The sequence below is a fragment of the Pinus tabuliformis genome, chromosome 9 (assembly GCF_031772625.1).
Source record: "Pinus tabuliformis cultivar Carrire ecotype Pingquan chromosome 9, CPIR1, whole genome shotgun sequence".
Classification (NCBI taxonomy): Eukaryota; Viridiplantae; Streptophyta; class Pinopsida; order Pinales; family Pinaceae; genus Pinus; species Pinus tabuliformis.
Genome location: NC_142307.1, coordinates 844,089,404 through 844,116,440, shown reverse-complemented (window position 1 = coordinate 844,116,440; position 27,037 = coordinate 844,089,404). Strand labels below are relative to the sequence as shown.

Here is a 27,037-nt window from a genome sequence, read left to right as displayed (position 1 = left end):
TGCATTTGAATCTGGATTGCAAGACACTATTGTGCAAGGTTCATGACATTACGATAGAAATAACGTTGAGTAATAAATCATTACACATTTCATCTTGCTTTAAAAATGTCATGAAGATAATAATGGAACCTACATTTTTCACTAGACATTGTAAGCATGCATGTGATCTTGATTTTGTTGTGACTGATTAGGTGCCTGCAACAATCTAATCTTCCACGAGCCCCTTCCTAGTGTAATGAATTATTTTAACACATACACAAAGTTCAAACTCACACACTACTACCTAACTATGTCAAGTAATTGACACCACACTCAATCCATTAAGGGCCTCCACATAGCACCAGACATCAATTTTTTAAATATCCTTAAACAATTAAGACAATCAAAATATGTACATATAGGGCATTTTATGAAAAGAGGTAGGCTGCACAACAAGTCCTGGAACCTATGATCAAAACTGCCCTGGGCTATAAAATGTACAACAAATTTGTCATATAGGCTTAGGAAACGTACATATACACTAAGAGATGGCATTCAAATCAACAACTCTATCAAACTAGCACACACACTCAAAATGTAATTCAAAAAACATATATCAAGTTGTTGAGAATATTAACCCTGCATTAGGCAGCAAAGCATTAAGCTAGTAAGGTTCTCAACTTACTCATAAGCTCCCACCCAAGCTCAAGGAAGCTTCTCAACTTATTCATGAGCTCCCACCCATCATGTCCATGCTTGGACTCAGGAGACTTCTTTAAAAATAGCTAAGGCCAATCAAGGGTACTTCTCATTCTATTGCTGTGGCAGAGAACAACAATTGTGGATCCTTTTTATTTGTTCTCTCACTATACAACTAGTACAAATGTCTGCCTTCACAACACTGTGACCAACAAGAGCAAGTTGAAGGGGACAGTTCCCTACTAATGGTGCAAGGCACCCTGCCCCCAAAACTATGGCAATTGGCACAAACATGCCACATCCATCTAAAAATTTTGGACATGTATCAAGGACTGTTATCTACGAATGAAGATTTGCACAAATTAAGGAGCCATCATACCATGAAAAAAACTTGCTTGCTCAGGTTTTGTTGAACAGAGCTTAATTTCTTCTTTTTCAAACAAGAAAATGAATTCATACTCTCATATGTTGCCATGTTATATCGAACATGATGGCCCATGGGAGATTGTCTACTAATAAAGTGACTTTCCAAGAAATAGCAACATGGAGGAACTGATTGCAAAGCTTAGACAACCAATCCCAAACAAACTTGGCAAACTCAATACCAAAATAGACGTTTGAAATGTTCCATTTAAAATTTTACCTCAAATAGAACATTTGGGATAATAAATCTCTTTTTGATCAAGCGTTTGGCTTAGAGTCAAAGCCCCAAGGAGGACCCAACAAAAGGCCGCCTTTGGATCCACAAGATGTTTCCATGCACTTCAAAAACAAAAGAGCTAGTTTTCTTCTAAGCCCCCAAAGTTTATTTTGGCACGCCATATAGAACTGTTATCTTTTGACACAACAATTTGTATCCATCCATGATCCTACACAATTTAACCACCTCAATCCTATTCCATTTCCACCAAGCAGTTGGGGCCTAGAGGCCCAACAATCATGAGATTATCAAGGAAGATATCTTTAATGTGCTCCAACAAAAGCTTATTTCGATTTATTATGCAAAATTTGACCTTTAAATCAAATCATGACAACTAGTTCCCACATTGAGACTAAAAAATACTAGTAATCTTATTAATGCCCTTTCTAAATAAGAAGGACCACCAATCAAGCATTCTCACCCAATTCTGTTAAAATTGGCAACCAGGGCAAAACTTCATGTGGGTCATCTTATTCATGGCTAATAATATTTTTATTAGATTCCTCTCGTCGAGAGGTGTAGGATTGATATAAAGATCATCCAATTCCGATAAGTATTCATGGAGATATGAATTTATTTTGATTATGGAATTATTATCAAGCTGACCTACAACTCATGTAGGCTCAGAAGCCCAACAGTCGCATCTATTCACCCACCAACGTTGTGTATAAATATAAGAGGACTTTTCCTCATTTAGACACACTCATCTCATCACATCTCTCTCTCTCTACTGCGCAGATATGAGTCTCTTCTCTACTGCACTGAAATGGGTCTCTCTCTCTCACACATGTGAAGCCGGAAGCTGTTGAATTTGAAGCTGCAACTGCAGAAGTAAAGATTGACTTGCGTGGCCTAGAAGATCTCCTCTTTGGAACTGCGTTGTAGGTTCATCTGAACCTCCTTTGAAAGCCGCAACTTTTGGTGGTGGAATGAAGTCAATCCGACGAACGGTTTGCAAGATATCGACTGCCCTAGTTTGAAGCCGGAAACTGCTGAAACTGAAGCTGCAACTGCAGAAGTAAAGATTGACTTGCGTGGCCTAGAAGATCTCCTCTTTGGAACTGCACTGTAGGTTCATCTGAACCTCCTTTGAAAGCCGCAACTTTTGGTGGTGGAATGAAGTCAATCCGACGAACGGTTTGTAAGATATCGACTGCCCTAGTTTGAAGCCGGAAACTGCTGAAACTGACGCTGCAACTGCAGAAGTAAAGATTGACTTGCGTGGCCTAGAAGATCCCCTCATCTAAACTGCGTTGTAGGTTCATCTGAACCTCCTCTGGAAGCCGAAACTTTTGGTGGTGGAATGAAGTCAATCCGACTGTCGGTTTGTGAGATATGGTCTGCCCTAGTTTGATAATGAAGCCGCTAACGCTGATGCTACTGATCTAGGGTTTGCTACTGCTGATATGAATCAGATTTATTGTACTATTTCTCTCTGCTGAATTATTGAAGATAAAAGAAAATTTGATCAAAGGGTTTCCCCACACATTGTGGGGTTTGTCCCTGGCTAGCCGCCACATCTTGTGTCTCTTGTCTTGGCTTGTTTTCTGTCGATCGTTTAATGTTCTATCTGCACTTTACTTTATGTACATGTGATTGCTAATCGGTGGAATATAATAAGAAAAAGAAGTAAACTGTTATAAGCATAGAACATACCATAACTTAACATGGTATCAGAGCTGAGGTGAAGACAAAGCCCGAGCAAGAGCAAGAGCAATCACCGAAGAGAAGATTGGCAAGGATATTGTAAAAGAACTATGGGCTCCTCAACACTCTTTCCTGCCTAAGACAAGCTCCGTGAGAAAGCTGACTATCACAGATGGAAGATGTCTATCGATCTAACCCTCGAAGATCAAGGAGTGCTAGACCATGTAAGAGGCAATATTGTTGAGCCTTCATCAAATGCATCTGCTGTTGCCTGGAACAAATGGGAAAATGGAGAAGTCAAAACAAAGAAGATCATTCGGGACTCTATCAACAAGCGCTTGGTGGCCTACATCTCTGATCTAGACACCTCCAAGGAAATCTACGACAGACTGGTGAGTTTATTTAAAGTTAATGATGCAAATCAAGTTTTGTTTCTTAGAAATAAGTTGAAGGAAATCAAGAAGGGTAAAGATGAAAGTATGCAAGCATACTTCTTAAGAATCACCGAGATCAAGAACGATCTCCTATCTATTGGGGAAACTATTACTGACAGAGAAATGGCACTCACAACTCTTGAAGGATTACCATCTGAATGGTATGTGTTCAGAACTACTCTTCTGAACTATAATGTAATTCCTGGTTTCGAGGAATTAATGGCTAGATGCATTCAAGAAGAAACAAGGGAAGGGCTCAATAAGATAATGCTTTCTTCAACTCAACAAGTGATTTCCACACACGTCAAAGATGGAGGAGCTACATCTTCTACTTATACTTAAGCCATGAGTGACTATTTCAACAACCATCCAAAACATCGTTTTAACAACCATTTGTATCCATCTATATATCGTTTTAACAACCATTTGTATCCATCTATAGCCCTACACCTTTTAACAATCTCAGTTCTATTCTATCTCCAATCTTTCCACTAGGAAGTCAAGGCCTAAATACCCAAGTTAAGCATGAGCTTATCATGTAGGATCATTTTGATGTACTCCAACAAGAGCTTATTTGGATTTCAAAGGAAGATTTTGGCCTTTGAGTTTGGCTATGACAACTAGTGCCAAATTCGAGGATCAAAAATATTAATAAAATTATTAATGCCCTTTCAATATAGGCAAAAGGTCACAAATCAAGCATTCTTACACATTGCCTTCCCATTTTGCAACCTTTATGGAGTGAAGTTGCCATTACGAGATGGAAGAATTATCAAATCTTATACTAGCACTTGATTGACTCAGCATAGATATCTCAAGTAGAATTGTGTGTTATGCATCTTGATTCTGCATCCTTCCTTGTTTTATATTTTTTTGACTTTATTGCATTCATACTTATTTGATTATACTAAAAAAGGAAGAAAAGCTAGCTTAGAATATGTTTATGACATATTTTTATAACCTTTCGTATTCGAGGGTAATTGTATTGTTGAGAAATCTATGGCATCGAGATTAGGTGATTTCTCTTAATTAGATCACTGCTTGTGAATGCTTTTCACTTCTTGATTAGGATCTTCTTTTACTTATGTTATTATAATGTTATTCTTCATCAAACGGTTACCAAGCATAAACTATAAAGAGACAAGAGACACCGAATATAGGCTACCAGGGCCAAAACCTCACTCTTGAGAGGAAAACCTGAACAAATTCTTCTTCTTATAGAGATTCCAATTGACGAATACCAAGACCAAGACCCTTGACCTATTTGCCACTCCAAGACCAAGACACAAGTTCCCTTGATGAGATCCTTAGACAACGACAGTCAACCTTCTGCTCCTTCCATTTTCTCGGCTCCTCTTCTACTTCGACCTCCTTGAATTAGGTCTACAATCCTAATTCAAAAACCCTAGCTCATGCACAAGACATTATCTTATGCCTTAACTTTCTTCGCTTTGGATAAGGTCTTCTTCTAGCTTGGGTCGGCCTCCCTTCTTGACTTGACCTTCTTCCAACTCAGCTACCCAAGAGGATTGCTACTCTTCTTGACTTCTTCAGCTACAACTAAACTCTTGCTACTTCACACGTGTAGAGGATATAAACCCAAAAACATACCAGAAAGGAGCTCGGATTATACTCTTCTCTCCTTCACTTGATAATAAGCTTCCTCGTTGTACTTCGCACCTTTTTACTTCAAACTTGATGATGACCGAAAATCTATGCCAAAAAAGACGTCGAGCAACCCTATTTATAGTTGTTTCCCCATCAAAATAAGTCGACTTGTTGGAGGGTGAGCCGACGTGTCATTTGGAGGAGATCATTTATTCTATTTTGTAGCCGACTTGAAGGAGAGGTCTTGTGCTTGTCTTGGAGAGATTTCATACTTAATTTAATGACTCATACAAAATGCAACATGCCCAAGAAGGGACCTTCATACATGACATTGACTCAATTTGACTTTTATGACTAGATGACAACACCTAAATGCTCACAATGGGAGACATTACTAAAAATAAAATTTCTTGCTCATGAAACCCATGAGACAATCATTACAATAATAATTTTATTTTCTTTTCATCAATTACATAAAATCACAATTACACGTCATTATGAAGACCGAATCTAGTTAAACTTTTCAACACTCCCTCTTAACTAGGGAGGTATTCATAATGGTACTTGGTCATTCTTAATCTGAAGAATTTCTCAGAAGAAGAGTCGAATTGGTAACTCATTTGTTTAGCATCATATCAACTAGCAATGTCACATAGCAAGGCCTTGACTAACAGCTCTATCTCTCCACGAGATCTGAGCTCAATGCTGGCGAGACCAATGATGTATAGACACCCTCATCATTGTGTCATGTCCCTTCTCAAAAACATTAGTCGCAGGGTGCAGCTACACATTTTTGGCACAATTTTGACTTAGGAGGACCCCACACTTAGACTTAGGAACTATTGGGCAATTTCGACTTTATTTAGCAGCTAGTGGAATGTGGGGGCCACCCACATGGGGAATTCGAACTTGGCCATTCGATGTGCTTGGAGGGAAATCGAATGGGTGGATGGAGGGGCCCACATGAGGCTAAGGAGGCCCAAGGTAATAAAAGGAGGATCAGCTCTCATTTTCGACCATCTTCTACATTTGCAAACAAACACTCACTTGTACGCTTTGCTGCTTAGCAAGTCTACCGGCTGTTTAGCCACAAATCTCTCACGCGGGACATTCAACCTTTACTTCGGGGGACCATCTGTGCCCACCCTAGGAGGTTGTTCTACAAGAGTTTCAAGGAGTCAGGGACAACAACACACTTCAGCCATCAACATAGAGAGGGAACTGTGTATTCCTGGGCAGCTAGAAAACGCACAAGAGTTGGAGGTCAGCAAGGGGATTCGTTACTTGCTGGGAGATCCAAGAGTTGAGGAGGCAGCATAGTGAAGGCATTTTCATTGGAGTTTGCAGCCAACTAGACCAGCACATCAGTCAATCGAATTCTTGGGCAGAGGGACTATGCAGAGGCCATCCAGCAACAATTGTGGGACTTGAGAAGCAGTTGATCTTGGCCAAGAGCCATCTGGGGAGCTAGGAGTTGAATATCACAAGTAAAACCAGCGTTTTGGAGGAGTTCGCAGAGGGATTTACAGACCGTTTCCTACGAGTCGAAACTGGGGAGAGGCTCCAAGGAGGTCGAAAATCCAAAATCAAAACCAGCTAAATCCCCTTATGGTTTTTTCTGGGTTTTGTCCAAGGAGTCTGGGGTTAAAAGCACACAATTTTCTAGCCAGTTTTTGAGCACGTTCCAGCTAGTCGAAGTTCAGCACGGCAGCGGTTTACTAGGGCAGCACAGTGCATAGTGGTGCAACAATTGAGCAGCCTTCAGCTCAGCGATTTTCCCACCTAGGGTTGGTCTTGCTTATTCATTGGGACAAGCCTAGGTGCACCATTCCATTTCATATTTGTATCTAGCCTGCAGATTTTTAATAATAATATGGCTCATCAATTCCTTATTGGAAACATTTTCATGGATGTTTGATGTGTGTCTTATATTTATATGTTGTTGCACAATTTATTTGTTTAATATCACTTACATTCCTACTTAGGAACATTACACATTGTCTCTCTTGGAACATACCCCACTCGGGTTCTCAAGGTGTGTTCCACCAAGACTATTCTTATCTTGGATTCCCAATCCTCAAAGAATATTGGTCCTCTACGACTACTCTTATCTTGGATGCCCTAACACATCCTCAAAGAGCATCGAATGCCAGATGTTTACCCAATCCTCCATTTTGTCTTCCCAAGTGAAGACAAGAATGATGTGTCTATCTCTCCCTCTTAATTAGGGAGGACATATCTATTCCAATAAAGGAATGTACTCATTCCTACGGAAGGAATGTACCTAAGCTCTCTCTTGGCTTAGGAATTTTGCTTCCAAGTTTCTACCAAGTAAGAAACTTGTTTCCGAGCTCTCTCTTAATTAGGGACCTATAGCAGCTCCTCAGGGGGAGATGATGGGGCAACCAACTGCTTAAAGAATTCCTCCTCACGATGTCATGAACTTCTTTTCATTATCTACGAGTCTTCATGTTTGGGACTTCTTCATAGGGCACAAACCATCGATCACTTTCATTCATGAGTTAGTCATGTCATCATCGGAAAGTGACCCATCTGTTCATATCTAGGCTTCCTTCATGTCATGTTGCCTTCTTCATGCCATGTTTCCATAAGGATATTTCATCCTACTACATGGACATCAACAGTGGAATATATCCATAGATCTTCCCTCGACAACCCTGCATAAGCCCATCCATATTTGTTCAAAAATAAGAAATGAACATATAAGTCAAAATTACCTTTGTGATGGTCTTTCATCATGACATCTTCTAGTTTGCATCAGCATCCTACATACATATTGACACATCCCCCAAAGATATATATATATATATATATATATATATTGATATATTGTCAAGGGTCTCTTTCGTTTTCCAGATTCCATTAGAATCTTCATATCTTTCATGGAGATATCCTAGTCAAATATTCTTGGTCTATGGAAGTTGATTGCCTTTTTCCATGTTTGCATATCCCACGATTTCTTCTTTCCTTTCTTCACACATTTTATTCCCAGGAACTTCCAGTTAGAGTTCCTCAATTATAGTCAACCACCTCATATTACATATGAGGACATATTATGTTGATTTCGTCTAGTGAATGTGTGACCCATGCATTTTTGCATTCCTTCAAAGGAGGAGATCCTTCCTTTGATTATGCTCTCAAGATAGAGCATTGATCCATGTTACCTGCAACCATATGACATGACTCTTCGATATAGACTGTAAGCATACATATCTCATTTTCCTTTGGGTCATCCAGACTTCCTATAGCAGCTTCCTTGATTGAAAGAGCTTCAATCCCTTGACCTACTTCCCTTTTATGTCAGCATACCATCATCCCATGAATTCCATAGGTTTGGAATTCTTGATGAAACACTTGCTTCCTCTCTTGCTCGGTGAACCTTATGAAGATTCCATCAAAGAATCTTGAGGATCTAGAGTATCCCCATCCAGCAGACGTTTCCTTTTGACAGATGTATGATGAACCTTGTATTTGATGACCTTGCCACTTATGTTTCCAATGAGATTCCCAAGAGCTATATCCTTGACTTCCATAGATTATAACCATCTTTCATGCTTCTCTATGATGATGTCCTGAGCTCTTGCTTTCAATGCTTCTATGATGCCTTGATGCATCCCATCATGCTCTTACTTTACAACAGGAAAACTTAGAAACAGAAACTAGAAAAGAACTAGGTGAGGAAGACTATCTCAATAGTGGAGATCTATTACTTCCTCCTTCTTGGACTTCTTCTTTTCAGCTTCCTCCACTTCCTTGGTGATGTGGGCTTCTTCTCTTCCTCTTTTGTTATTGTCCTTCTTGAGCTTAGGACAATCTCTCCTATAGTGCCCATATTCTTGACATCCATAGCATTGTATTTTAGCCATGTTCTTCTTTTTCTGAGGACCAAACTTTCCAAATTTTCCCTTTCTTTTTGTCATTGCAGCATATGCCTGATTTTGCTCACCTACTCCCACATCAGATTTGGCCTTTAGTCTATATTCTTCAATCTTACACAGTGACCATGGATCCTGGAATGGAGTAGCTTCTTTCTTCCCATAAATACTTGAAGTAAAGTTACCCCACTCTTCTAGTAGTGCATTTAATACAACTGTAGTCATTTCTCTATTAGACATTACTTCTCCCAGATCTCAGATATCCTCATAAACTATGAGGCTATTCCATCTTCCCTTGACATCTTCAGCTTGTAGAGTTCTTGCCTTAATGAGATGACTTCTCTAGTAGTGCTCACGGAATACAACTCTACTAGTTTGTCATAGATTTTCTTAAGCATACATATCTCATTTTCATTATCTACGAGTCTTCATGTTTGGGACTTCTTCATAGGGCGCAAACCATCGATCACTTTCATTCATGAGTTAGTCATGTCATCATCGGAAAGTGACCCATCTGTTCATATCTAACCTTCCTTCGTGTCATGTTGCCTTCTTCATGCCATGTTTCCATAAGGATCTTTCATCCTACTACATGGACATCGATAGTGGAATAGATCCATAGATCTTCCCTCGACAACCCTGCATAAGCCCATCCATATTTGTTCAAAAATAAGAAATGAACATACAAATCAAAATTACCTTTGTGATGGTCTTTCATCATGACATCTTCTAGTTTGCATCAGCATCCTGCACACATATTGACACATCTCCCAAAGATATATATATATATATATATATATATATATATATATTGTCAAGGGTCTCTTTTGTTTTCCAGATTCCATTAGAATCTTCATATCTTTCATGGAGATATCCTAGTCAAATATTCTTGGTCTATGGAAGTTGATTGCCTTTTTCCATGTTTGCATATCCCACGATCTCTTCTTCCCTTTCTTCACACATTTTATTCCCAGGAACTTCCAGTTAGAGTTCCTCAATTATGGGCAACCACCTCATATTACATATGAGCATTGAGGACATATTATGTTGATTTCGTCTAGTGAATGTGCGACCCATGCATTTTTGCATTACTTCAAAGGAGGAGATCCTTCCTTTGATTATACTCTCAAGATAGAGCATTGATCCATGTTACCTGCAAACATATGACATGACTCTTCAATATAGACTGTAAGCATACATATCTCATTTTCCTTTGGGTCATCCAGACTTCCTACAGCAGCTTCCTTAATTGAAAGAGCTTCAATCCCTTGACCTACTTCCCTTTTATGTCAGCATACCATCATCCCATGAATTCCATAGGTTTGGAATTCTTGATGAAACACTTGCTTCCTCTCTTGCTCGGTGAACCTTATGAAGATTCCATCAAAGAATCTTGAGGATCTAGAGTATCCCCATCCAGCAGACGTTTCCTTTTGACAGATGTATGATGAACCTTGTATTTGATGACCATGCCACTTATGTTTCCAATGATATTCCCAAGAGTTATATCCTTGACTTCCATAGATTCTAACCATCTTTCATGCTTCTCTATGATGATGTCCTGAGCTCTTGCTTTCAATGCTTCTATGATGCCTTGATGCATCCCATCATGCTCTTACTTTACAACAGGAAAACTTAGAAACAGAAACTAGAAAGGTACTAGGTGAGGAAGACTATCTCAATAGTGGAGACCAATTACTTCCTCCTTCTTGGACTTCTTCTTTTCAGCTTCCTCCACTTCCTTGGTGATGTGGGCTTCTTCTCTTCCTCTTTTGTTATTGTCCTTCTTGAGCTTAGGACAATCTCTCCTATAGTGCCCATATTCTTGACACCCATAGCATTGTATTTTAGCCATGTTCTTCTTTTTCTGAGGACCAAACTTTCCAAATTTTCCATTTCTTTTTGTCATTGCAACATATGCCTGATTTTGCTCACCTACTCCCACATCAGATTTGGCCTTTAGTCTATATTCTTCAATCTTGCACAGTGACCATAGATCCTGGAATGGAGTAGCTTCTTTCTTCCCATAAATACTTGAAGTAAAGTTACCCCACTCTTCTAGTAGTGCATTTAATACAACTGTAGTCATTTCTCTATTAGACATTACTTCTCCTAGATCTTGTAGTTGATCCTGGATCTCAAATATCCTCATAAACTATGAGGCTATTCCATCTTCCCTTGACATCTTCAACTTGTAGAGTTCTTGCCTTAATGAGATGACTTCTCCAGTAGTGCTCACGGAATACAACTCTACTAGTTTGTCATAGATTTCCTTTGAAGCTTCGAGTTTTGATACATATGGGATGAGGGAATCCTTGATGGATTCTATGAGAATCCTTTGAGCCCTAACTTCCCAATTCATATACTTTGCAAGAGCTTGAACATCTTCCTTTCTTGGTTTAGTGATAGATCCTTCGACATGTTCCATAACCTCATTTTCAATGAGATTCAGATCTGTCCTTTTCTTCCATGCAAGATAGTTTGAAGCCCCAATCAATTTGTTGCTTTCCTTGCAAAAAGACATTTTGACAAATTCAGATGTGGACATTTATATACTTACTTAATAGAATGCTTCTTCTCCTTGCTTCTTCCTTGATGTTGATGATAATATAGAGAATAGAAAACTTCTCCTTGATGAAGGTAGATTTCCTCAAGGGTGATCCATGATCCCACAGAGAGTGAGATCTCTTTGGATGCTTTGATGAAGATTGATGATGACTTCTTGGTGATGTATTCAATGGTAAGGACCTTGATTCGAAGATCTCTTCAACTTGGCCTTCTTTTCTTGATGATGATCCCAAGACTTCTTTGTAGACTCCTTCGATCTAGAGTTATAATGCTTCCTTTTTAGTTCTTGTCTTAAAGATGGTCTTTGCTTTGATGCCTTCCTCGAGATTTGATCCTTGAATGTCCCTTGATAAGATGCCCTTCCTTGACTTTGTCACATTAGCTCTGATACCATGTTGACAAATCTAGGGCATCGAGATTAGGTGATTTCTCTTAGTTGGATAATTGCTTGTGAATGTTTTTCTTCTTGATTAGGATCTTCTTTTACTTATGTTATTATAATGTTATTCTTCAATAAACAACTACCAAGCATAAACTATAAAGAGACAAGAGACACAGAATATAGGCTATCAACAAGGGCCAATACCTCTCACTCCTGAGAGGAAAACCCAAACAAATTCTTCTTCTTATAGACATTCCAGTTGACGAATACCAAGACCAAGACCCTTGACCTATTTGCCACTCCAAGACCAAGACACAAGTTCCTTTGATGAGATCCTTGACAATGACAGTCAACCTTCTGCTCCTTCCCTTTTCTCGGCTCCTCTTCTACTTTGACCTCCTTCTGCTTCAAACCTTCGGCTTCCTTGAATTAGGTCTACAATCCTAATTCAAAAACCCTAGCTAATGCACAAGATCTTATCTTATGCCTTAGCTTTCTTCGCTTTGGATAAGGTCTTCTTCTAGCTTGTCTCGACCTCCCTTCTTGACTTGACCTTCTTCCAACTCGGCTACCCAAGAGGACTACTACTCTTATCGACTTCTTCTGCTACAACTAAACTCTTGCTACTTCACACATGTAGAGGATATAAACCCAAAAACAGACCAAAAAAGAGCTCGGATTATACTCTTCTCTCCTTCTCTTGATAATAAGCTTCCTCGTTGTACTTCGCACCTTTTTACTTCAAACTTGATGATGACCGAAAATTTGTGCCAAAAAAGATGTCGAGCAACCATATTTATAGTTGTTTCCCCATCAAAATAAGCTGACTTGTTGGAGGGTGAGCCGACGTGTCATTTGGAGGAGATCATATATTATATTTTGTAGCCGACTAGAAGGAGAGGTCTTGTACTTGTCTTGGAGGGCGTTCATACTTAATTTAATGACTCATACAAAATGCAACATGCCCAAGAAGGGTCCTTCATACATGACATTGACTCAATTTGACTTTTATGACTAGATGACAAAACCTTAAGGCTCACAATGAGAGCCATTATTAAAAATAAAATATATTGCTCATGAATCCTATGAGACAAGCATTACAATAATACTTTTATTTTTATTTTCATCAATTACATAAAATCACAATTACACATGTCATTATGAAGACCGAACATAGTTACACTTTTCAACATGTATCACCCTATTACTTTAATACTAATGCCTTTGTTTCCAAAGTCTATCAAAATTGTTAGAGTGATCCAGTTACTGGTCTTAAGTACCAAAAATGTTGGGAATGCCACGCACTCTGTGGTGAGCACATGTCCTAGACTTGGAGCTAAATGTTACCCATCCATATACATGGATAACCCTGGGAGAAAAAAAATTCTCCTATGATACAAATTTCTAGCCAACAGCCTCATATGATCCTCAAATAGTAGCTTCACAAATGCCTCTTGCCCACACATTTGCTAACTCATCTAATTGATCAAATTACTCACCAAATGATGGTTGGTCAATGACCATGAGGTCCACTAGTTATCGTCTCGTACAAAGTGCTTACATTCAATGTTCTAGGGAATCTAAGCAAGGATCATAGGGCTAGTTTTTTTGTTGTTTTAAACTGTTGTATTGCTGCAATTTCTTATATTAAAAAAACTAGTTGGGACATCCAAATGAAATTTCTAGATTGTGTGTTCGGGTTCCCTATTTGACCCCCTATTGGTTGTCTTAAACCTTTAGACTGAACCATAGGAACTTTTGAACTCAAATCTAGAAATTGCACTTTAATCCACCCTAAAACCTAAGTCATATTCTTATTCTTAGGTGGAAATCATTGTAGAAACCTTAAGGGGCACTTAGCTTAAGGCAATTGGGTTATTTGATCCCTAAGATATACTAGGGAAGTTTCCCTTGTGTTGCATTGTATCCTTCACTAAGATGAGGGGAGTTGTCACTGAGGTGACAGTGGTGACACTCTCATTGTTGCACTTGATCTAGGTTGCCTAGTGAGGCTTTGCACTAAGGTGCTAGATTTGTTGTAACAGGGACGAGAAAGATTGACATCAACCATCAGTGATAGATCCAACTACAAACTGAAACTTTTGAAGAAAAGGAATGTAGAAGTGCCTTGGGCGTTTGAAAGCGTTTGAAAATCATAAGGCATAATCAACTAGAGATCCCACTTTGTAAATATAGTTCCTTTAAAGGACCATAGTCCATGGCTAAGGAATCCCAAGCTCTAGAGTTTGTTTTCCATTTATTTGTTTTTATCATTCTAAATTCTAATGTATGGTGCCTCTGATTACTCCATCATCCTTCTATATTTAATTGCAAGCAAGCAACAACTTTGAAAGTCTAAACAAAAACCAAATAAGATGGATGAGTGTAATATGCTAGGGAAAATGTTGCACTTAGGGTTTGTCATGAAACTAGGGCTTCTTCAACAGAATTCCTTCATTTATCCAATAATGGAATAAACAATGTTTTCCAACAATAACAAAACTAATGCATGACTGAGTAATTATGATTTCTAAAAAATCATCAATAAGGACTTCCAAGCACATAAATTATATTCAACAATGATTCTAACACTTAACAACAAATGATCTTAGTTCCTAAACTGATCCATGGACTTGACAATAAGAATGACACACTCTTAAATTGACATTGTTACTTGTTCCTGAATTTATGAAAAGCCACAGGAATAGGAATAGCATCTCTTACTCAAAACAATAAGGATGGCTAACAATATAACACTATCTTTCAACCAACCCATAGACCCACAAACCAGCATAACCCAAGTTCAATAGCTATAGTTTCGCACAGACCATAATAAATTCAAGAGCGTAAACAGTGCCCTAAACAGAGATCGGAATTAATCTAGGTTAACCCCCAGACTAATAAAACACTATGCAAGTTTTATCTGGATGAATGCGTAAGTGGCCTCGAGAATGCACTCGTTTCTTGCCTCTACTCAACAAATTTTGAATCTGATGCAACCTTCTATCCACGCATTTCCTTGGGTACCTCTTCTATTCTATTACAAGAGTCGCACTTCCCTCAAAGCTTCAAGTCTATGAGAATGGCCTCAGGAAACCCTTGTATTTACCACAGGAATATCAAATGGTGTCATTTATCCTCAAAAGATACTCAGACTGCTACAAAATCTCATGAAATCAACCCTAGAAAGTATCACCTAGCCTAAGAGAGCTCAAATTACCAACCCTAGATGGTTTCAATGCCTCAGACTTTGATCTACTGGCTACATGTGGTCTCAGTTGCCTCAGACTTTGATCTACTGGCTACATGTGCTCTTAGTTGCCTCAGTAAATTTCGTCTATCTACTTCAGATAAATTTCGATGGGCTTGAAGATAATTCTCCTAATCTCAGACGAATCCAAACTTGCCTTTTTCTCAGATTTCCACCACAAAGCCATTCCCTCAGTTAGATAGTCTCGCTGCTTTCCAGAGCAAAGAAAAGTGATTGGGTAGGGTGGGATCGCCTCCACCGAAACTAGTCCAAGGAGAAAATGGGATATTAAACCTTAGAGCCTCTGGCTCAACAAAGCAGAGACAAATAATTCAATCCATTGATGCCCCAAAATGAACTCTAGTATTTATAGATTTCCTTAAGGGGTATTTTCTCCTTAATTAATTGAGTGAGGTTCACACCAAACCCCAAATTTGGGATTTTTTCACCATCTGCCCCAAAACTTGCCCTCCGCTTCCCAAACATTAGGTATTTTGGGGTTTTCCCCTTTATCGAGGACTATAGCCTACAAGGATCGATAGGCTACTTCGTCCCTTGGGCCAATTAACCCCTCAAGTGCATTACAGTCCCCCCTTCCCGACACTCCCTGTCCCCAAGCAATGACAAATTGGGGTGCTGCAACTTTTTCTCATCAACCCTTGAACATGAAAAATTGCCTTCAAACTTCACAATTACCATTCCAAGCATACCAGAATTGTGAGATGTCATTTCGTTCATTAGAGGTTGCATTCCACTGTCTGCGCCCATATCTTCATTAGTTACTTGAAAGTGGTGATCCTTATATGCTTCAAATTATGCACTCCCATGAGGCACAAACTCCACTGGTTCCAATCTGTGAAATTGATATTGCCAATATACAATCCAATCAATTTGTCCATCAAAGATTTCTTCCTGTCCTGTAGCAGTCAAATGACCCATTGTGTCTTAAGGTAGACTTCCACCTTGCTCCACAATTTTCCAAGAAAATATTCCAACAAAATTTTCATGAAGTTTCTGACTAACCATCTCCCAAAGTGGTCCAGGAACAGTGATCCAAAATATAGATAGCAGCGATTATTTTCAACCTCATGCATTTGGACAGTAGAAGATATGGGGAGATGATATACATTCCTTATGGCATCAAGGAGTGATCTATCTGAAATATGATGCAAAGACCTATTTGTAGGTGAGGTTACTTTGAACCTTCATTACACAAAATATTGGAGTAACACCTAGAAGAGAAACTTGTCTATAGTGAGCTCACAAAACTTTGCATTTTATCCTCTTTTATGCTAGCATATAAGCTATGCTTCACATCAAGATAAACTCCGTAGATGATGGACTTCCTTAGTTTCAAAATCATGCTTGGTAAAGATGTCGCGGGCAGTTTGGTTTGAACCCGCATGTTCAATAGCAGACCAATCATCATATGAAATATTGGTGTTGGCCAGATATTGTGCCTGCATGCCAGTTTATCTTGTGTTCCTTTCTTCCCTTGTTGTTGCAATTAAATTCTCATTGTCTATGTAATCCTTGTCTTGAGGGCGAGACTTTATTGTGACTTCAACTGGTTTGTTATGTGTAGCTCTAACGAGCTTCTCCTTGAGCATAGATTCGGGGACAAAATATATCTCATCTTTGTAGAAGATGATTTCATCTTCCACCTTACCTCTGTCATCATGAATGAGTGCATCCAATACTTGCAAGCAAATTATTCTTGGAGTACTCTAGTAAGAGATGGGCTCTCCAATATCTCAAGAATGTGTCATGTTTTGCATGCCTGACGTCATTAGATTGTAGGTTGTTACTTTAGTTCCACATGCTAACATGCAAGTGACTTCTCCTTGTATGGGTATGACCTCCATTTGCTGAGTTGTGAGAATGTGGGGACCACCATTAGTCATGCCTCTCATAACTACCTCACTGCCTTTTGGGTCTCAAAATTCCATTTCCATGTGGTAGTTCATCATAATTCTTATTAGCAAGTACAACCACTGAACTGCTAGCACCATATTAATATCTACCAATTCTATCACATAAAAATCATCAGTAGGTGTATACTTACCAAGAGTGACACTCAATTGTGGAACTACTTCGGTGCATGTCATATGATACCCCCATTAACTTCCCTCACTTTGAAGCCCTCAAATTCTTGGACGAGAATGCCTCTCCTTACCACTACGGCTGCATCGATAAAGTTGTATGTTGCTCCACCATCTATCAATGCTATGACATGTTTCCCTTGTGCTATTGATTTTGAATGTGTGACATTTAGGAACTCTTGAGAGAGTGCCAATAGTGCCTCCTTCAATTCTCGAAAGTGGCTTCCTTGCTACTTTTAGGGATGGTGCTTCTTCATAAATGTTAAGCTCCTTGCTTGGTGGTTGCATTTTATCACTCTCACTGTAGCTAGCGAGCAGTACTTCAATGTAGTGAATCTTACCTTTCCCTAAATATCAGTGACCTAGTTCCCATGGCTCTTTGCAAGTGAAACAAAGCTTCTTTCTTCTGATCTCGTTTCAAGCCTCTTCATCTAACCGATCCTTCTTCGTTTTGTTATCTAGAGATATCTTCTTGCCCTTGTCTTTTGGAAGGACTGGTGGCATGGGTGGAGCCTTCACTCTTGGTGTTGCACCTCCCATATCTTGAGTCTTCTTGATGGTGTCCTTTAAGGTTGCGGGATTGAATGTCTTAACCCAGCCCTATAGGGGTCCAACTAATCCTTCTACAAAGAGCATGACTAGTCTTTCTTCAACTATGCATGTGACCATGACTGCAGTCTGTTCAAATTCTGCGATATACTCTTCATGCAATCTGATTTGTTTGAGTTGTGTCAGCTCTCTAAAGTGTATATATGGGTTCTTCCGATCAAATCTATCTATCAATCTATGTTTGCATGTCCCAACGTTACCAACCCATGATACTGCCAATCATGTGCTTCTCCTTCTAGGTGTAGCATGGCAAATTGAATAGCATCTATTTCCTGCATGGGATTAAGTCGATAATAGGTGTCCAACTTTTGCGCCCAAGCCCTTGCTGAGTATTTTGATGACCCATCAAGAGGGTATGGACAACTTTCCTACCTTACACATCATATCCGGATGTTGTTGTTCCCTAGGTCTATTCTGGTATTTGATGTTGTTGTATTACTGAAAAGTTAGGGTTGTTCGAATGTTCTCCTCTAGTGTTGCATACTCACGAAAGTATTCATCAAAGAGTCTATTCGACTCCATTGCTTCTTGGCCGCTATCTGCTGATGGTTTAAAAATTGAGAAAGCAAAGGTCTGAGATTCCCTCCACTTGTTGTCCTGGTGTTAGTACGTGCAGTAGGACCAAGATTATGGGTACCGCTATCTTCAGTGGTAGTTTTATTGTTGCTAGCAACATTTGGGTTTCATATGAGTTGAGCCATTAGATGAGCGAATTATTGCTGTCCTTGAGCTAATACATGTTGTCCTTGTTGCCCCTAGAGTATGGCATTTAGTAAGATACCAGGGTCATGTTGTCCTTGTTGCCCCTAGAGTATGGCATTTAGTAAGATACCAGGGTCCTCTATCTCCCATGGTTGAACAATGGTTGTTCCTTTTTCTCATAATTGTGACATTGCATGTATCTTCTAGAAGCACACAAAGCTCATGTACTCACAAACTGCCAGGATGTTCTACTTTGATACCACTGTAATATGATAGGGCAATTGTTGCACTTAAGGTTTCTCAAGAAACTAGGGTTTTTCAACAAAATTCTTTCATTTATCCAATAATGGAATAAACAGTGCTTTCCAACAATAACAAAACTAATGCATGACTGAGTAATTATGATTTCTAAACAATCATCAATAAGGGCTTCCAAGCATAGGAATAGTATTCAACAGTAATTCTAACACTTAACAGCAAATGATCTTAGTTCCTAAATTAATCCACAGACTAGACAACAAGAATCATAAATTCTTCTATTGCCTTTATTACTTGTTCCCTAAAGTTATGAAAAGCCACAGGAAGAGACCCTTGTGTCAAAGTGATAGGAATAGCCAACAGTATAATGCCATCATTCAACCAACCAACAGATCCACAAACCAGCATAGCCCAAGTTCAATAGCTATAGTTTCGAACAAACCACAATAAACTCAACAGTGCAACAGTAAACTAAACAGAGATCCAAATTAATCTAGGTTAATCCACAAACTGATAAAACACTATATGAGTTCTAGCTAGACGAATACTTAAGTGGTCTCAAGAACACACTAGTTTCCTGCCTTTACTTCACAAATTTTGGATCTGATGCAACCTTCTATCCTCACATTCCCTCAGGTTCCTCTTTCATTCTGTTACAGGAGCCGCACTTCCCTCAAAACATCGGGTCTATGGGAATGGCCTCAGGAAACCCTTGTATTTACCACAGGAGTATCAAATGGTGTCACTTACCCTCAGAAGATACTTGCACTACTACAAAATCTCACGAGATCAACCCTATAAGGTGTCACCCTGCCTCAGAGAGTTTGGATTACCAGCCCTAGATGGTTTCGATGCCTCAGACCTCGAACTGTTGGCTACAAGTGGTCTTGGTTGCCTCTGTAAATTTTGTCTATCTGCTTCAGATAAATTTCGGTGGGCTTCAAGATAATTGTCCTAATCTCAGATGAATCCAAACTTGCCTTTTTATCAGATTTCCACCACAGTTATTCTTTCAATTAGATAGTCTCCTCGCTAGCGAGAACAAAGAAAAGTGACCAGCTAGGGTGGGACACCTCCTCCGAAACTAGTCCAAGGAGAAAATGGGGTCTTAAACCCTCAAAGCCTCAAGCTCAACAAAACATAGACAAATAATTCAATCCAATGATGCCCTAGACTGAATCTAACCCTTGTTATAAATAAATATATAGGAAATAATGTAAATGATAATAATTAATAATGATTAGTTAATTGGTGATTAGGTTGAAGATTCATGTCTAAATGAGACATGGCTCTCTATGAAGAGACACCTGCATAGTATATAAGCAAACCTCCCACTCTCATTTGTATCATCATTCTTACTCATACATTTTATATATAATAATATTTGTATCCTCAATGGATATTTTCATATTCCAAGTCTTCTGGAGTATTTAACTTATGATTTGTTTCCTTGGGATTTTTCTACTTAATTAATTGAGTGAGGTTCACACCAAACCCTACCTTTGGGTTTTTTTTCCCTAGCTGCCCAAAACTTGTCCACCGCTGCCCAAACATTGGGTATTTTGGGGGAGGATCGATAGGGTGCTTCATCCCTTGGGCCAATTATTCCTCGGGGTATTTTGGGGTTTTCCCCTTTATCGAGGACTATAGCCTACGAGGATCGATAGGGCACTTCATCCCTTGGGCCAATTATTCCTCGGGGACATTACAATGAGAATATGGTATATACTGCTACATGATTAAAATGTTGTGTGAAACATTGCAAGATTGATATGTTTCTTTCAATATGGATGAATAGTGTTTTATGATGGTCCAGAACTGCCTTATCTGTTTTCTTCACATAGAATCTCATGTTTGTGGGCAATAATAATGAGTTATATCATTGCAACTACAAAATAACAACAACTATAATGCATGGGGATGCCAGAACATACAAAATTTTGAACAAAACCCAGTAACAGATATAAGAAATAAACAATGTTTATAAAACTTATAAGCAAGCAAAATGTACCAAAACTACTAAAAATGTCAGTCCTCAGTTTAAAGCATACAAACTGTACTAAAACCACGAGTGAAAAAAGTCTCGAGTTCAAAGCTTACTTATTCTCAACCAACGTGCTGCCCAGCTTCTGGTTGGGTCCATACATGAAATTATCCTGTGGCAACAATCATAGTACATTAGGTCTTTCTAGTAAAGAAAATATAAGCTCATTCAGTCTAAATGCCACTCAAAACAGAAGATGAAACATCCAACTTAACTAAATTCCTTTTTATCTCCAATCTCAAACATCAGATGTTTATAGGATAAGAAGAAAGAAGTCACACTGTAGTAGCAACATTAATCACTCAATTAAGTGCATATCACACTATACACCATATTGTAGATAAGCAAGAGTGCTGTGTACCTCACTATATCTTAGTGCAAAAGAATTATTTATATATGCTCCCTTGAAAATAGCTAATCATTTCTCGTTAAATATATGAATTTGAAGCAAGGCTGTTGGAGTAGGGAGCAAGATTGGGAGTGGAAGCAGGAGGCTCAAATTTCAAAAAGCTTCAAGAGCAAAAAAATTACAAGAACATTTTTATATAATACATATTTTAGCATATTTTGATACATGTATGTTCAAAAAACATGTAGAATGCCAAATTAGCTACAGATTTAACTACTGGATTAATGATGATCATTAAAGCACCAACCATTTAGTACAAATATAACATCAATCATCCAGTAGTTATAACATACAACGTTGTCATCAAATGATCTCACCAACCTTCAAGTCCATATATAAAATTAGTCATCCACAAATTGTAAGACATAAATCAACCACAAAATGAAACAAAGAATCATATTCATTACCAACGAATAGTAAGATGCAGTCAACAGTTCAAAGTTAGGTTAAAAGTTCAAAATTCAAAATTAAACTGCCATATAATGTTTACAAAATAGGTTATAACTTATAATAAAGACAAAGTACTAAGTTCTATAGACTACTAAACTAAACAAAGAAAAATAGATCTAATATCTAGCAAGCTTTCCTCTTGCCGCGAGAAACTTTTAGTTTCATTTCCTGTGATCCATGAACAAAAGGAGTATGAGTAAGTGGAAGCGTTCATGGAACACAGTCTGCATCTACATGGCCCCCACACAACACTAGACATTGCAAAGCTAAAGGCAAAGCTCCTGCATCTACAGGGTCCCCATGCAACACTAAACATTGTGAAGATAAAGGCAAAGCTCCTGCCGCTATAAACCTGCTACTGAATGGGGGTAACATCTCTGCTCCATGAATATGATCATCCAAAAGTTCAACCTCCAAGCACTACAAAACTATGGCTCCATGCTCCAAATTCACCTCCTCTGGATTGTTGTCTCAAGTCACATATGTTCTATCATTCTTTGTTGACTCGTAATAATGGGGCAACAACCTCAAATTGTAGTACACATAAACCAAGCTTTATGCCCAATGTACATTTAGGTTGTTTCTCTTCACACTGTGGATGAAGCTATAGGTGCTCCAACATCTCTCTACAAAACAAGTGTTTGAATGCAAAAGCACCCTCCCAGCCAATTTATGTTGGATGTGTGGTAGAGGAGCCATACATATTCCATCATTTGATAGACTGAACCTATCTTGATCTTTAGTTGCACGCAGGTTTGCAAAGACTCCTTGTCTACTGATGTACTTGCATAATTGGCTTCGTACTTCACTCCTATTTATTAGGAACCAACTTGTCTAATGCAAGCATATATGCATTTGTACCTCTGGATTTGTGTATGGTTTTCTCCTAACCCCACCCCCATGGTTGGGCGTACCAAGACAGAGAATACTATTTGAGCGTTAAGGACATATGGGCATGGAGTGGCACATTCAGGTCATCCCACCTTTTGACCACAAGGTTATGAATATAATCATACAAGATTGTGTTTCTTGATTCAACAATGTCTTTGACTTGGCCTAGCATGTTGTCCATCTGCTCATACACCTCCCCAACCATCAACGAATATGTATTTGCAAACCAAATCATACTACAAATAGGCTTCTTGAACTACAGAGCATACCTCACCAGTTACCAAGAATAACCATCAACCATGATGTCCTCCACCTAAAATTCATGTCTATCAGATGTGGTTGCAATGTTATCCTTCAAAACCTACCGTGACTCACTTGAGACCATACTAGCCAGTGCCTCTCTTACCTTCAAAAGATGCTAGAAGATGAGGTAATAACTAGCAAATGTGATCTTCGCAATCTTTTATAGCTCCAAGAGCGATTGTTGAAAATGTGGTGGACCATGCTACGATTAATAATAAATGTTATCATTTTTCTTCTCTCTCTAGTACAATGCACTAATCAATGAATAATCAAGGTCCATCTTAACAATATCATGCATCAAAAAGGTTCAATGTGAAAACCAAACACCCTAACCAAAACATGTTAGGGCACCCATCCTCAATAATTTCTCTTGTTGCCTTACAGTGAGCAACATTATCAGTGATGACTTGAATGACATTATACAGCCAATTTATTGAATGGTTTAAATTAAGGGTTCCTCAACATTAATACCAGTGTCAAAACGATCTGAATAGTCATGGGCTAGGAGGAAGACCACACCACAAGGATAACACACCAAGAATATTTATCAATGCCCTGCAATTAATATTTGTCCAAACATCAAATACAATGAATGCCCCATATTGGGTCCAATCATTTGTAAATTGTCACAAAGCACTATGGACTTTGGCTATTTCATTGTCAAGTCCCACGGTTCTGGCTTTGTCATAATATTTAGGGCTCTTGTATCCTTTAGGAGCACCATTAATGGTTTGTGCCATTTCATACTAATAGGATGAGAGAAGGATATTGAATGGTAGGCCACACGCATAAAGAAACCTAAAACTTTTTGGATCCACATCATCCATGCAACCTTGGTCAAGGAAATCTGATATTGTTCTATGCCTCTAATGCACAAGCCAAAATCCACTAAAATAGGGAGATGGTTATGGACCACAAAAATTCTATGTGAGCCTGAGGTTTGTGGTGATGTTTGTAGATTAGGCAGGTGCTTTTGCACAGGCCTGTGTCCAAGGAGATGGATGTTGCCTAATAGACCCTCAACCTTAGCAATCACTTTAGTGCTCAAATTATTTTCATTTTATAAGATAAAATGAGTAAATATAATGATACCCATCCATCACTTTGGAGATTAGGGTTATTCCTTAGACACTTGCTCTAGTTTGCGTAGTCATGCCAAATAAGGAGCTTGTAAGGATAGCCTTGAGCAGGTTCTCAAAATCCTGGGCTACCTTTGTGACAGGTGTTCTAGCACGAGAAAAGCTACCACATAGGAACAAACTATGGGACGCCTTCACTCAAAAGGAGATCTGAGAGAAATCATTGTATGTAGCAGAAGAGTGGGGATGATGAGAGTCTTCCTCTTGCTAGTCGGGAAAATAGAAGCAAAGGTTCTCATAGGGGTGAGGATTCAACCTCCCAACCCAAGAAGAAGAAGGAATTGACTGTTATGAATATAATTCATATAAAAATAATAAATATAAATATAATAATAATTATTAATTCACTAATAGTTAGTCAGTTAGTAATGAAGAAGCGTGTCTTAAAGACATGACCATTCATGAAAGGGCACCTGCCTAGGTATATAAGCGGGCCCTCATTGTAATCGTTTCACACATCTTTTGTACATTCAACAATTCTTATATACAATTACTACTAGTCCTACAATGGATACTTACATATTCCAGTTCTTCTAAATTATTCCGCTGCATATATGAACTTTGTTCGTTACATTGGTATCAAAGATTTCCTCTGAGTATAGAACTTTGTTCGTTACATTGGTATCAGAGCATTCTTCTAAGTATACAAACCTTGTTCGTTACATTGGTATCAAAGCTATGTTCTCCGATCCCGACCATTGGCCATTAAAGTCTTCATCAATGTAGTTGTCATCACAATCAAGCGTCTCACTATATAGTGGGAGATTCTCCATTTATCAAGCCTTTGGCCATTTAAAAAATAATAAAAGAAAAAAATTATTTTAAAATAAAAAGTAAAATATATATAAAGATATATATTAAAAGGATTAAAAAAAATTATATCTATAAAAAATAACAATAAAAAGATATTTTAAAAAAATAGAGAGAAAAAAAATGAAAAGGAAAAAAAAAGACAACTAAAAAAAATTATATAAAAAAAGAGAAAAAATCAAAATAGCCGAAAAGTAAAATACTTACTTGGCCGTAGCAGTGATCGGGCCACCATCGCTAGGCCACACAATCACTCATAACAGACCTCAATCCCACGTCAACTTTCGCTCGGCCGCCAAAACACTAGACCCTGTGACATAGCAACAACCCATCATCACTGCCTCCGATCAGCCGACGCCAGCCCAAGGTGTCGCCATTGCTTGACCAAACTTCAATATTGTCGTTGTCGCATCGAATACTACATACACACATGCCTTATCCATCATCGCCTTTCTCAGTAGCTTCCACAAAGTTTCTCCGCTGCCACACCCTATCTATCGACACACACTGCCCTGGTTCCCTTTCTTCCATTGTATGAAACAGATGCCAAATTCAATAATCAACCAACCGCTAACATAATCGTCTCAATATGATCTAGTTGTCATTAGGAAAAAAAAATTGTTGGTCAATGATTATCTGGTCGCGGCTATTATCATTGTGAGCAGAGGATCACGATGTTACAAAAAATCGACCACCGTAACATTAATAAAGACAGATAATATATTAACCAAATTCGAAAAGGTTGGGGCACCATTACATTAATGTATAAGGTGGAAATATACAAAGGTAGTAATTATTAGTTAAAAGGGAAAAGGATAAATATTAAGAAAATATATATATATATAAGGTGATTTAAAATTATAAAAAGTTTCAGGTTATAATATATATATATATATATATATAAAGAAGATTTAAAGTAGTATATATTAAAAAAAGAAAGAAGAGTACAAAGGAAATTATTAATATTAAACCAAAAAAGAAAAAAGAGCAAGTTTAGGAAAAAAAAAAATTGAAAGTACTTAAATACTTGAAGACCAAAAATGGAGTCCAATCCAGAAACAAAGGAACGAAAAGTTTCCTATAAAGGTCTTTCAGTTATGGATAACAAATTAATTACATTAAAAGTATCCAAGGAAAAAAAATTGATATCGCTATTATCACAAGCAACGAGGAAAATTACATCAACATTAATTTGGAAAATCAACAATTATTCAAGAGCCAAGCATTGGTGAAAGAAAATGTATTTGTGGCAAAAAGGAGTATGAAATTAGTGATTTACAAATGCCAGTAGATCATTATGAGTACATATCTCAATTTCGTGTTGTAATTGTGTTTGATAGAGAGATTGACATAATTTTCAATCAACCTTGGTTTAAGGAATTGGGTACGTTCATGTTAAACATAGAGACAATTTTTTACGTTTCCTTATAAGGGGAAGATGGTCACATTTCGAAACATCACAAGCAATTCAAAATCAAAAACACCTTCATTAGAAGACTTTAAGGATATTTCAGAATTGATGTTTCAATATAATCAAAAAACCATACCAAAGCAGAAAGAATTTGAAGAAGTCATATCCAATAAAAGTGAAGAAATTCATCAAATTAAAAACCACAATGAAAAATTAATTTCACAAGTCAAGAAATCTAAGGTTAAAAAACAGGGACTTAAACAAGAAAAAGAAAGTTCCAACCAAAAGCTTAACGAAATTCTATCAGAGAAGGAAGAGGAAAATTTACATTTAAAGAACCTTAATAAAAAATTACTAGAACAAATCAAAAGTATAAAAGATAAAGAGAAGGATACTAAGGACAAAATCAACGATTCCGAAAACAAAGAGCTTTTATGTCTAAGAAATCATAACCAAAAGCTTCCTACGCAAATAAAGATGCTTAAAAGTGACAAAAAGTCACTAAATGACAAGTTAGAACAACTTACTCAAGAAGAAGTATTGAAATCTCCAGTCGAAATAATCCAAGTTGAAGATAAAGGAACAAATATCGATCCAGTAAATATCATAACTCAAGAAGATGAGAACCCAACAAAAGTTAAAAACATATTCAGATGTTGCAGTTCAAACAATGGGAATTCTAAGTGAAGATTTTGTACCCAACACAACAACCGCAGTACTAGAAGTACATCAAAAAATTGCCACAC

The 27,037-nt window shown here is 38.0% G+C and overlaps 1 protein-coding gene across 1 annotated transcript in view; it reads right to left on the bottom strand.

The window, feature by feature from the left end:
* Window positions 1-27,037, bottom strand: part of LOC149151424 (transcription elongation factor SPT4 homolog 1-like) — a 112,160-nt gene that overhangs the window by 34,691 nt on the left and 50,432 nt on the right. Inside the window, exon 4 of the mRNA XM_089440767.1 lies at window positions 20,935-20,990. Coding sequence (XP_089296893.1) covers window positions 20,935-20,990 — 56 coding nt within the window. The remainder of the gene's footprint in view (window positions 1-20,934; window positions 20,991-27,037) is intronic.